Genomic DNA, 12,629 nt, shown 5'->3' on the forward strand with positions numbered 1-12,629 from the left:
GGTCCCGCTTCTCCTCGGCCTGTGTGTCGCTCTGTGAATCCTCCGGCTGAGTCAGGTGCACACACAGGAGGCCTGTCACGTTTCCAGGGGTGCATGCAGGGCTTGGAGGTCTTCCTAGCGAGACAGCTGCCTCTGCAGCTCCTAAATTATGCATCATGTGGCGTCCATTGAAAACTCTGAAAGGGAAAAAAAAAAAAGCAGCTTATTTTCTGTGTAGAAGAGGCTTGGGGAAGATTGAAGCACAAATTCCAGCTTGTTTTTCACATTCTGCATGAATTTTGTTCAGTTTTAGCATGAGATGACATCAGGAATTACAGTTCAGAAAAAAATTTGTAACCCCCAAGTTATATCTACAGGGCTTGAAAGAATGCTTGGTACAGTTCGTTACCACACTGAAAACCATTTTATTAGCTGGTTGAGGACACGCAGAGAGTTCAGAGGAGGACGCAAACATGCTATGACTTTCTTATCCAGTCCTTCAAGCAATATGGAGCTGGTCTTTGTGGGAGCCCAGGAGACCCTTCTCCTTGTTCCCTTGCCTTGATCTCTGCTTCTCTGAGAGCTTGGCTCGTCCTAGAGCTCTCCTAGGGGTCACAGCTGTGGTGATATTTGTTTTGCTTCATCCCTCTTCTGAGAGGGGCCTAAAGCCTTCCAGAGCGGTGGGTTGGAGCATTTACAGGACAAACTCATCTTTCACTGGCTGATACCGACCAGCTTCCTACCTTGGATGAGTTATGTTATGCTAAAATACTCTTTCATTTCATTGTCTTACCAAATACCCCTTTTCCATAGGGAGTGAGGAGGAGGAAGGGAAAGAGATTGGGAGAAGAGTGCAAATAGTGCTTGTCAACTGAAGAATGATGAGGTTCATAAATTTGGAAAGGAGAGCTTTATTTCTCACAAAGCGTTACAACCTGCCAGCTGGCCATCTTGAGGGCTGGGAAGTGTAGCCTCGGGCAGAAGCCAAGAGCAAGCACTTTGAGTGAAAGATAAAGGAAATAGGAATTCATGCTGAGCAGGTTGGCTGAATATACATATTTAATAAACTATAGGAGGAGAATGTTTATGAAAGAAGAAACATGGGCATGCACGAGTAAGCTTCACACCCTTTATAGTTTGCATGTACAAAAGATGGCAGCATTAGCATGATGCAAGGGTAGAGTTTTCGTGCCTCTGATATCAAAAGGTGAACCACTCTGTGGTCGGTGGTCTCTTATCAGGAAGGAATGCTGGTCAGCTCTTGTGTCAAAACCTCAGAAAGGAAGGAGCAGTGTTAGGCAGTTGGTTGAAATCAGCAGTGGAGCAAGTCTTTCCAAAGAGCTGGTTTCTGTTTAACCCTCAGGAGAGAAAGCGTAATGGTGGTTAGTGAGGGAGGGGGTATAACGAGATGTGTCCAGACTCCCATCCTGGCATGACCAGGATTTCTGTTTTTAATGTTTCTCTTGGGTCCCCTTAGCCAAGAGGGTTCAGTCAGTTGGGGGGTTTAGAATACTATCTTTATTTCTCACACTCAATACTTTTCAATGCTCCTACTCCAGTTATCTCATCGGTCCCTGCAGGAACCTCAGCACTTAGAAACTGAGTCCCAAAGACACAGATTATTAATGGTGGAGTCAGACCCAAGTTTGATGCCTCTTCTTGCATTCACAGCAAAGGAAGCAACTGCAACCCCCCTACTCACAAGACCCTCCCTACAGCAACTGGGGACCAGTATCCCCTCCACATCACACTCTTCCACACTGCTAGTGTGAGCCTTTGCTGCAGACCTCACCCTGCAAAGCATGCTCCTTTATTACACCCTCATCCTCTGAATTTCAACCCAGCTGCCTATGAGCACGGACCCTTCTCCCCACCCCCCAGCACCAGAGCATACCCAGACTCAGCTCTGCCTTGGTCACCCATGCCCAGACGCCCTGGCATTTCCATGGGGCCCCTTGATCCTGTTTCCTCTGCCCAGAATCCACCTGTCTTGCTACCATAACCACCTCCAACATTTCTCTACCTGCTTCTTTTCTTGGCAAACTCCTGTTCATGCTTCAAGATTCAGGGTAAGTGTAGGGTAGGAAATTTTTTTCCTTCTACCATCTTTGGTTCAGTAGCTTCAGGCCCTGTAAATCAAAGTGACAAAAAACAGATTAACAAGAGGAAAAGAGGATTTAATTATGCATGTACAGGAGAGAATTCACAAAGAAATGTGATTCAAGGAGGTGGTTAGAATTTGGGGCTTAAATACCATCTTAAAGGTATATATCATCTTAAAGGGTGATAAAGGGTGGAGAAGAGGCTTGACAAAGAAAAAGAGGTTTTGGGCTTCTAGGTGGGGGTAAGTTATGAAAGGTGATTGGGAAATGTACGGTAAATAAGGGTTATTTATTTAGTAAGGTTTGTGATGCAGGTAAGAGTCTTCTCAGGTGCTAAGAGTTGTCTCTGGAGTAGTTCTCTTCCTGGCATAGGAGAGGGAGACCTTTTACAAATTGAAACTCATGCCCTGATTTTAGTCTGAAAGGAGAAAGGGAAGGCAGAGAAATAATTGGCTTCAGCTCAAAACAATCCTTATGCCAAAGTGGCATATTTTGGGATGACATACTCTGTTCTCCTTCACAAACATCAGTTCTTTGTGAAGCATTCCCAATCACTCTGACCGTAATTTATTACTCCCTTTCTGTATTTCCAGTCTTTTTTATGTAGTCCACCATTTATTCTTTCTTTTTAAAAACAAAATACGTTTTTCTAAGTTATTATAAAAAGCTGGCTCCCTAAGTATCACCATGCAACCTGTTGACAAGGCTGATTTATTGCTTACAGAGGGCAAAACTTTTCCAGTGTCTCAGAGAGGAGAAAGTAAGACCAGAACTTATTGGGAATTGGAAAATTGACTTACGGCAGGTCTTTCAAAGTGGGAGCTGACATAGGATTGGGTAAGAATCATAATATATAACAGTCCACAATGAACGGCAGGGCCAGGATTTTGAGATGAGGCATTAGAAGAATCTTAGGGCCCAAATATCTGTTGATGCTTTTCCACTGAAGAACTGACAGGTCTTTGGGAAAATCTTGTAATGAACAATCATACCATTTGCCTGGGCAGGAGACTCCTGGAAAAATTAAGTTATGCTCATGAAGAAAGAGGCACAGCCCAAAGTCATGTTAACACAGACACTAAGGTGTAACTCAGGTTCTCCATGTCCAGCTTGAGTGTGGACAAAGATGGTTTAAGTTCTCAGTCCCTCCTTGTGGTCATCCTTTAGCCCAAGCAGAAGGAAACACCATCAATATCGGAGAGCATATCAATCCAGATCTTCACCACTGTTTGAGGGTCATAGTTACATGTCAATTGCCTGTTAACAGTTATTTCAACCTCCAAGTTTCTGGTTGTTGTTGTTTGAATCTGTGTGTCCGTTTTTCAGTTTTGCTGGATCATTTGAATGACAGCATCTGTGCACCAGCTTCTTAAACTCTGGAGATCACACGTCTGAACAGTGGCACAGAAAAATACTAAGAGAAGGGCTGTGATCAGAGTTTGTAGAGTCCACTTCTCAGCCAGGGGCCAAGAGCACACAGACGAAACAAGAGAACAGATCTCATCCCCAATCTGAAGAGTCCATTGAACCAAATATGGGGTCATGAGTCAAATTACCCAATTTTCTGATCTTTGTTTACTTCCTGGATCTTTTTAGTAATAGTAAAGATCTCAGAGAGGTCTACAGGAGTGTAAATATACCATTCTTCCCCTAAAACAGCACATGTTCTCCCCTTGAGAGGCCAATATTATATCTAAGGCGGCTCTATTCTGAACCACCACCCACCCAATTTCATAAACCTCTCGGGAGATGAGTTCTATGGCCTTGGTGGAGTTGTCTAAATCACCTGCAGTTCTCTCGACCACAGCATGTAAAATCTTCTCTGCTATCCAGGCCTCTTGTAAAGTATGAAGTGAAGAGTCCTGAGAAGAGAAGAAAGAAATCCAGAATTCCCCTAGGGTAGTTAGGTTTTCTGTTCTTGAGTTGGGCCCCAGTTTTTCCTCCTTCTTCAAGAAAACTATGTACTGATCTCTTTTTCCTAGGGAACAAACCAACGGGTGATGTCCTACACAATCCTGAGAGTAGGTGTTAGTTTAGCAAGGTAACAAGTTCCTGCCTAGTTTGTAAGTCGTAGCCAGGAGGCTTCTGTGCCACAGCCAATACCAGTCACTGGGGGCAACTCAATGATCTGGTTTGGGCCAAAATACTCCCATGGGATTATCAAATAATGCTGCAATCTCTTGGCAGCTTTCATCAAGAATAGTTTGGTATCAGGCAATGAATTTTGTAGTTTTGAGATCACTGAGTAGGTTTAAAGCAAAAAAAAAAAAAAAAAAAAAGTAGGGGGAGTAATGTGCCTTATTTATAAAATCTGTGTGAGACAATCTTCAAATACACATCTCCTGTTCCCTAATCCCCTCCCAAGTTCTATTTCAGTGAAAGATGGGTCACAAATACTAGTTCTTACAAAAGGTCCCCAAGTATTTTTGAGTGGAGGCAGGGCCTTCTGGGATATGATGGAGATTTTGGATTTCTAGCTACCTGAAGTTGCCATCTAAAAAAAAATCACCCAATGATTGAGTCCAGTTACCCAGGAAATCAAATGATTTCTTACAAGGAACTGGAAGCAAAGGAAACTGGGTGGTTCCCAAAGGAAAATATGCACTTTAGCAGTTCATGAGTTAATTGTAGCTGGGTATTGGACGCATACGAAGGAGTGATTAAGGATATAATCATGACAGGGTCAGGGAGCAGACAACTAGGGACAGTTCCTAGGCCCCAGAGCCCACTGAAATTATTCAGACTAGCAATGGTAAGCCTGCCTACCTGCCTCTGTCATTCCTCCCCATGGAAAGCACATTAAAGGCTCTTGCCCACATTTTCTGCCCCACTCCCTGTGCCTCCCGGCGGACCTCGCTGCTTCCCCATGTGGCCCTCACGGTGTGCCATGCCTCCTGTTTCTATGATCTGTGTGCATAAAAACCATTTCCTTCATGACAGTCATTTCCATGTTCATGCATCTCACCATACCTGATTGAAACAAGTCCCAGGTAACCCTTAAAACATTACCAGTCCTGGTTCCCAGGGAGGGCTTTTGCTCCTGGGCTTCTGCCCCAAATAAGCTGATTCTCTGCCTCTCTCTCCAGTTTGGGGGGCAATAATTTGCCTGTAGGACCCAATTCTCTGGTGGATCTAAGAAGAATTATTGTTTTTCAGTTTGTTCAGCTTTTTCTTGTTGCTGGGATGGAAATAATGACTTCCAAGCTCTTTCATGTTAGAGTGGAAACCAAAAGTCCAGTCATTTTGTTAACAAACCCACAAGGGGGGTTTCTCTGTTGCTTATAGCACAGAAAGTCAATTACTGAGACCACAGGACTGCCAAGGAAGGAAGGATTTATTGTAGAGGATGCGTCCCCTGGGAGGTGGGAGGAACGGACTACCTCAAATCTGCCTCTCTGACCAACAGGGTCAGGGGTTTTTCTGGAGGTGAAATGAATAATGCATGAGGGGAGTGAGTATCATTATATGTTTGGGATGGAGTGCAGGGCACACAGTGTAGTGAGAAATCATGTTATTGTATATATCCCATGATTTAAAAATGGTAGACAAGTCCCTGCCAGGGTGGGGATTGTAGTTGCATAATGAGGTAGGGGTTGATATTGGTCATTTTTTCAGTCTCGTGTGTAGGTGGGATGTGGGGAGTAGGTTGCTCAGTGGGTCCTTGGGCACAATTTGTGGTAGGGTGTCATTTTTCTTGTCTTTTCTGGACAGACAGGTGGTGTAAGGCTTTGTAGTTACCCTGTCACTGTAAGGAGGCTCTGACATTTCTGGGCTGGGAACTTGAAACATAAGAGAACTACAAAAAAAAAAACTATAAAAAAAGTTTTCTTGTTTATGGAGTTGGTTACAATTTTATTTTGTACATATTTTTTCTGTCTTCTTAGCCAAGGCAGGGCAATTTTTTTGCCCAATGTCTTTTATGTTTACAGATTCTTTGAGTATGTTTATCAGGAGACTGCCTGCATTAGGGTTTGAATGACTGAATGCTTTCTACAGAAAGCACAAAAGTGATCATGTCACGTCTCTGCTTAAGACTTTTCTAGGGCACTTCCCACCTACAACTAGGGTGACCACCTTGTCTTCGTTTACCAGGGACACTACCAGTTTTAACTCTGAAAGTGCCATGTTCTGGGAAACCCCTCAGTCCCTGGCTGAGGACTGCTTCCATTTTACAATAGGAAGTCCTGTGTCCAGGAAATCCTCTTCCCCACACCCACTTGGCATCCACCCCTCCTCACACCACTCACTACCTACCCCTGCCCCATATCCACTCGCTGTGTACCCCTACACCCCATGTCCAGGCCTCAGTCTAGAGGTTTCTTCCTTCAGGATGCCTTCCTCAGCTGCTCAGGTCTGAGTGAAGCTTGCCCTTGTGCTTCTTGGCTCATGCTCTGCCTTCTCTGCTAACTCAAAACTCAGTGAGGCAGTGTCTTGTCAGTCTTGGTTACTGCCATAGCCCCTCACTGTGAATGGCACCTGGAAGATGCTCGATACGTGTTTTTATGCAGGTGAATGAGTTAGTGAATAAAACGACAAATGTATCTCCTGTGAGTGCTCAGCCAACTCAGTGGGTCAGGCAGGCAACCCCCTTGTCCACTGGAATATGCTCCCAATATCCCAGCTTGAAATCCAAGAAGAGAACTTTGAGCAGTTTCTCTTAGAACTTCAGAACAAATTCCCGTCACTAAACCCGGCCTGCTCCAGCTGACATCACACTGGCGCAGACATCAGAGGTGGGGCCTGCGGAGAGGCCGGCTCCCTGGAAGCACAGACTGAGTCAAGGGTTCTCGGCATGAGGCTGATTGCTCTCAGGAGACGTGGAGAGAGGGGAGCAGGATTGAGCAGGGCAGGAGCTGATCCAGGATGTGTTCTCAGCTGGATTCCAGCCTCGGCCTCACCGCATGGGGAAGTCTAGAGCGTGAACAAAGCACAGACTTCCTCTTGAGACAGCAGGACTTCGTAACCTAAATCAGTTAGTAATTGGCTGTGGGCTGCTCGAGGAGAGGAAAGGGATGTAAACTGCCAAGCATTTCCCAACAAGATGACTCCCATCGACCCAGGGTTCCCTGGGGAAGGGGGAAGCTGTGAGCTGGTAGAGCCAACGCACACAACATTTAGGGGACGATGCCAGAGCCAGGCAGTGGGGACTTGGGGAGACCACCAACAGCACCTACCTGAGTGCTCAAGAGGAAGCCAACTCGGAGAACAAGCCGCCTGCCCAGGTTACCTAGGTAACAACCAGCACAGCCAGGCTCCCAGCCCAGATGTCCAGACTCCAAATCCCCAGCTCAGGCTGCCCAAACCCAGCCCCACCTACCATCAACCAGGTGTGGTGCTATTTCACAGGGTGGCTTGTTGCTCAGAATGTAAGAGCTCACGGGTTGAGAAAGCAGAGAGGAAGCATTCAGGACTGCTGTGGGGGGCTGGGGAGGACTCCCCTCTGCTCTGCCCAGAGTGTGAGCTCTCACAGTGCAGGGGGGGCCCACCTGGCCATGGCAGAAAAGCCGGGACGGGGGCCACTGCAGCAGACAGTGAGAGCAAGTGCTCTGCAGCCAGCCTGGGGGCCAGGCCACGCCCACTCTGACACAGGGCCTCAGAGGGCAGAAGCGGCAGGCCAGGCGGGCTGGGGACACAGGAGAGGAAAGAGCCTTTGCTGAGTAGCTCCCACGTGCAGATCCCTGACCCCTGTTTTTAAGAAACTCTCCAACCATGCAGGGAAATAGGGGCTACTAGAGCCATTTGACAGGTGAGGAAACTGAGGTACAGAAAAGTAATTTAGCTGTGGTCACAGAGATAAGTAAGTGATAGAACTGGGATTTCCATGCAGACCAGCCTCGCCCCAAACCCGTGTTCTTTTTACAAACAAAAAGATCTTATTTTTGTTTAAAAGAGGCAGAGTCATGACGTCCACTCTCAGATGCCATAGCTGTGCTACGTTTATTATCAATTTAACAGAGTATTAACATCCCCATGTTAGGGATGAGCTAAGACTCAGAGAGGTTAGGACACTTGCTCAAAGACACCCAGCTAGGAAGTGATGGAAAGGTTCATGATTAGCACCAGAACCTCATTATCCTTTCTCTTGTGTTTGATTTATAAATGCCTATATGGATAGTTGTGCTTAAACTAGCTGTTGGGCAAACTGGGGAAAGTTCACACTGTAGAGTGGATTCTGCACCACTAGACCATTTGTCAATGCTGTAAAGTCACTGTTCAAAACAAACAAAAACTGCTGGGCGTGGTGGCTCACGTCTGTAATCCTAGCACTGTGGGAGGCCGAGGGCGGGAGGATCCCTTTGAGGCCAGGAGTTCAAGATCAGCCTGTGCAACACAGAAATACCCCGTCTCTACATAATATAGAAAAATTGGCTGGGCATGGTGGTGCACGCAGGTAGTCTCAGCTACAGGGGAGGCTGAGGCAGGAGGATCACTTGAGCCCAGGAGTTGAAGGTTGAAGTGAGCTATGATGATGTCACTGCACTCTAGCCAGGGAAACAGAGCAAGACCTTGTCTCAAAAACCAAACAAATATTTAGGCAGTGCTGAGGAACAGGACCTAACCTAGCTCAGCAGCTCTCACCCCTTGTCCCCTTCTCCATGCAGAGGGCACACCAGGGGGCAGCCCCTAGAGAATGGAGCCAGCCAGGCCCTTCCTGTCCCAGCATCCAGCCTTACCCGACAGAGGCCTACACTTGGCCTTGGCACTGAGGATCAGGACAGCTCTGACCCCAAGGAACTATAAATCCAGGAGGGGGAAAGGCACCTGCCTAGATCTCTACCTGAGGCTTAGGCTAGAGTGTGGGAGAGCCAGCAGGTCAGAGAAGGGAGGCAATCATGCTCACCTGAGACCAGAGGCTTCCAAAATCGGTGCACTTTGGAGCTGCAGGGCAGACAAGATTTCTGTCCTCAGCCATCTCATGATTCATGGCTGAAGCCCCAGTAACAAAAGACAGATTAACAAGAGAAGAGCATGCAAATTTATTTAACATAAGCTTTGCATGACCCAACAGCATTCAGAAATGAAGGCCCAAAGGCCCAGGGAGAACTGTGTTTTCATGGACAGTCGTGTAGAAGTATGATTGGAGGACAAAAGGGTGTGATCTAATGGTAATAACTAGAGGGAGCTTAGCAAGGCCTGTTTGTTCAGATTCTCCTTGGCCTCTCTGTGACATTAGGACACCTGTCAGATGAAGGTCTTCGGGGAGAAGGTCAGAGAGTGACCGCCCTGTTTCTGCCGTTTTCTCAATTTCCTTCAGTCTAAATCACTCAGTGTGCCAAGGGGCCATATTTTGGGGCCTCATGCTCTGAGCCCTGACAGAGCTGACGAGCTCCAGGAAGCATCTGGGACGACTGATTTTTCGTGGCTTGGGACACATTCCAGGACAGATGCTGGTGGGGCCAGAACTGTCCATTTCTTGCCTCTGTAGGTGACAGGTTGGGGAGGAGACCCTCCAGCAAGCGGCTCCCCCCAGGCAGGCGCGGATCCCCGCCTGGCCAGCAGGAGCAGGCCAGGGGCAGCCCACGGCCGGGGTCTCCCCAGAGGAAGCAGAGAGAGCGCAGGAGCCAGACAGAGCGCAGGAGCCACCGAGGAGAGCTGCGGGGACAGGAGCGGCGTGCAACAGAGAGGACCTGCGAGGGGAAGCGGAAGAGGGATGGGCGGGCTTCCCTCAAGGAGCGGAGAGCATCCCCCAAAAAGGAAAAGGAGGTTCTGAAGAAGGAGGAGCCACGGACGAGACCAAAGAAACCCAGGTGTGTTGTGGCTCTGATTGGGGCATTCGCTGTGCCCTGTCCCTCCCTGATGAGGGACTAATGCCCCGTCCTCTGCTCTGCTCTTCTAGAATTGTGGCATGGGTCTAGAAGACCTTCAAGGGTTCTAGCAGCTTGGAAATTCTGGGATTTGGGGGTCTGATTTGCTTGTTTTGTCTCCTTTGTTCCATTAGCACTAATGCACAGGGGTTAGTGGACAGAGCCAGCTTATGGAGTCCACGAGTGGGGGTTTAGGTTTCATGTTTTGCTATCGATTTTGATGGGCATCTCCCTCTCTCCTCCACCCACCCTGCCACCGCTGTCTGGGTCTTTTTATCCCTGAAGGAGACAGATAGTCCCAGGGCTGTGAGGAGCACACAGTAACTTGGATTTTGTGTAGATGAGTACACAGTGTGGTCTGGGCGACGGGAGGGTCATTGCACAGGGCGTTTCTAGCTGGACACTCTACAGCTGTGCTGTCCCGTAGGACAGTCACTAGCCACCCGTGGCTGCTGAACACTTGAAATGTGGCCCGTATGACGGAGGAACTGAATTCCTAATTTAATTTTAATTTGACATTAATACCACTGAGTTGACACAAGAGTTAGTGAATTTACTTAACTTGAACAGACAGACGTCGTTTTAAAACTAATTTGATTTGACTTTGAAGGCAAAATATTTCTTCTACAAAAAGATGACCTAATGTTGTCAAAGCAGATGCAAGTATCAAGGGAAAATGACATTTTGCTACTTGATTGAGCTATTGGGAAACTTTTAAGTATGTCTAAAGCAATGTGGGCGTGTGAATCTACTTTTTCACCTATACATTTATGAAATCCAAATACACATTAAATATGCCTGATGAGTTTAGTGTGTGAGTTGCTGTGTGCTGTGAGTACAAAATGAACATCAGGCTTTGAAGATAGCGAAAAAAAGACTGTAAAATATCTCTAATAATTCTATATTGATTACATGCTAAATTATAATTTTTGATGTATTGGATTAAATGAAATGTATTATCAGAATTAATATACTCATTTCTTTTTACCACTTTAAGGCAGCTTCTAGTACAATAAGCAGCTCCTGTTCTATTTCAGCTGGGCAGCGCTGCACTAGGGTGTGGTGCGAGGGCAGGACTCGGAGAAACGGAGTTTGGGGAGGGAGCCCCAGTGCTGAGGGCTACGGGATAGAGTTTTGGCCTCTGCTGATAGACAGCCCGGCTGGAGTCATGCTGATGGCTTCCGAGCAGGGAGCAAGAGTGTCGTCTTGCCTGTGGGCTCCTCTGCATTGAGGAACACCTGAGGACACCCACCTCCTTCCCAACTGTCCTCTGCGTCTCCCCTGGCCCTGCCTCCAGATCGTCCTCTTTGGCCTCCAGTGCCTCTGGCAGGGAGTCCCTGTCTGAGGAGGAACTGGCCCGGATCCTGGAACAGGTGGAGGAAAAAAAGAAGCTCATCGCCACCATGCGCAGCAAGCCCTGGCCCATGGCGAAGAAGCTGGCGGAGCTCAGGTGAGCAGGCTGGTGGCGGCCAGGGTCTCTGGGTGTCCACAAGGCTCAACCCCTTCCTCCCCTCTGTCCCGGCACGCGGAACACAGCAGCCGGGAGCCCTGTTAGAGCCAAGGCAGGCCTGCAGGGGGAGAGACGGAGGCTCAGTGCGCTCCCCCCCCCTTCCCAATCCTTGCATCGCCTGCAGCCCTTTCTGTCCCATGCCCACCTCATCTGGTGGCTTCGGTGCCTCCCTCACAGGCCAACACAGTATGCCTTCCCCAGGGATGCTTTCTGTGACCCCCCCCCCTTCTCAAGAGCAACTCTCTCCTGTGTTCTTTGAGCACCCAGCATCTCTCCGTGTGGGGCACTCTTGCTTGTAGTGGCTTGTACGCCCAGTGGGGAGAGGGTCTCTTAGGTGTTCTCACATCCGTATCACCTAAGGCCACGGTGGGACGGATGCTCCATGAATACCATTCTGTGGATGATAACGGGCCTCGTACCCACACCGCTCAACTCCTATTTTCTTTTTTTTTTTTTTTTTTTTTTTTTTTTTTGAGACAGAGTCTCACTCTGTTGCCCAGGCTAGAGTGAGTGCCGTGGCGTCAGCCTAGCTCACAGCAACCTCAAACTCCTGGGCTTAAGCGATCCTACTGCCTCAGCCTCCCGAGTAGCTGGGACTACAGGCATGCGCCACCATGCCCGGCTAATTTTTTTTTTTTTTTGTATATATATATTTTAGTTGTCCATATAATTTCTTTCTATTTTTAGTAGAGACGGGGTCTCACTCTTGCTCAGGCTGGTCTCGAACTCCTGACCTCGAGCTACTTACCCACCTCGGCCTCCCAGAGTGCTAGGATTACAGGCGTGAGCCACCGCGCCCGGCCACAACTCCTATTTTCAACTCAGCCACTTCTCTGGTTTCCACACGAAAGGCTGGCACCCCGAGCATGTTATGATTCTTGAGTCTCTGCTGCACTTTTGAGATAGGAGCAGAAGTCACACTGCACGACCTCTGGTTTTCCACTAAAACCTTCCCATCCAACATTCCTATTTCTCCCCTAGGTCCCACCTGTTTTGCTGTCACAGCATCAGAGGTGACGCCCACATCCCCCTTCCCACGATAGACAGCCCATGTCCCCTGGTTCCTCTCACACCTGAGTTTTCTCAATGCTGAAGTCAAACTAGTCACCCTTCGTTCAGCAGAGCAATTGCCAGCCATGTTTTGTCACCGTTTGCCCTGTGCGGCATAGCAAAGGCGATGGCTGCACCAGCACGGTGAGACCCTGGCTGGGTTTCTCAGAAATAGAGCTTACT

At 48.0% G+C, this 12,629-nt stretch overlaps 1 protein-coding gene across 1 annotated transcript in view; it reads left to right on the forward strand.

The window, feature by feature from the left end:
• Positions 1 to 12,629, forward strand: part of TMC2 (transmembrane channel like 2) — a 54,393-nt gene that overhangs the window by 2,123 nt on the left and 39,641 nt on the right. The window contains exons 2-3 of the mRNA XM_069495768.1: positions 9,508 to 9,829; positions 11,184 to 11,336. Of these exons, the coding sequence (XP_069351869.1) occupies positions 9,508 to 9,829; positions 11,184 to 11,336 (475 nt within the window). The remainder of the gene's footprint in view (positions 1 to 9,507; positions 9,830 to 11,183; positions 11,337 to 12,629) is intronic.

This window comes from Eulemur rufifrons, chromosome 20, assembly GCF_041146395.1.
Source record: "Eulemur rufifrons isolate Redbay chromosome 20, OSU_ERuf_1, whole genome shotgun sequence".
Taxonomy (NCBI): Eukaryota; Metazoa; Chordata; class Mammalia; order Primates; family Lemuridae; genus Eulemur; species Eulemur rufifrons.